General features: G+C 54.8%; 1 protein-coding gene across 1 annotated transcript in view; it reads left to right on the top strand.

Annotated features, from left to right (window-relative positions):
- Window positions 1-47: 47 nt before the first annotated feature.
- Window positions 48-573, top strand: part of EMH_0075380 (uncharacterized protein) — a gene marked incomplete at both ends in the record, with an annotated part of 1,264 nt that continues 738 nt past the window's right edge. Inside the window, one exon of the mRNA XM_013499588.1 lies at window positions 48-560. Within this exon, the coding sequence (XP_013355042.1) occupies window positions 48-560 (513 nt within the window). The remainder of the gene's footprint in view (window positions 561-573) is intronic.

Raw genomic sequence — 573 nt, 5'->3', positions numbered from 1 at the left:
TGCTGCAGCACATAGCTGCTGCGTTGCAGCAGACAGAGCAGCAAAAGATGCATGCGCAGCTGCTGCTGCTGCAGCAGCAGCAGCAGCAGCAGCAGCAGCAGCAGACAGAGGAGAGGGTATCAGCTGCCTATACACCCGAAATACAAACTCTAAATAAAAAAGAAAAAAAGAAATTAAAAACAACAGACAAACAAGTGCAGCAGCAACTACAACTGCAGCAAACACAGCAGCAGCAGCAGCAGCAGCAACAGCAGCAACATGAGCAGCAGCAACAACAGCAGCAGCAGCAGCTGCTGCAACTCCCGATGAAGAGGGAGTTAAGTGGCAGCGGAAGTAACCAGGGCGAAGCTGCTGCTGCTGCTGCTGCTGCTGCTGCTGCTGCTGCTTCTGTGGAGCCCAAAAGACAGAGACAGGGCCTTTCTGCTGCTGCTGCAGCAGACATAGTAACAGCAGCAGCAGCACCAGCAGCCTCAGGAGCAGCAGCAGCAGCAGCAGCACCAGCAGCAGCAAATGTTGATGGACAAGCAGCAGCAGTTCCCGCTGCAGCAGGTTCCCCCTGCGTACCCATCCACT

Source organism: Eimeria mitis, genomic scaffold, assembly GCF_000499745.2.
Source record: "Eimeria mitis Houghton genomic scaffold, Emh_scaff4466, whole genome shotgun sequence".
NCBI classification, from domain to species: Eukaryota; Apicomplexa; class Conoidasida; order Eucoccidiorida; family Eimeriidae; genus Eimeria; species Eimeria mitis.
The sequence above is the reverse complement of the archived record's forward strand: the minus strand, read 5'-3'. Positions and strand labels throughout refer to the sequence as shown.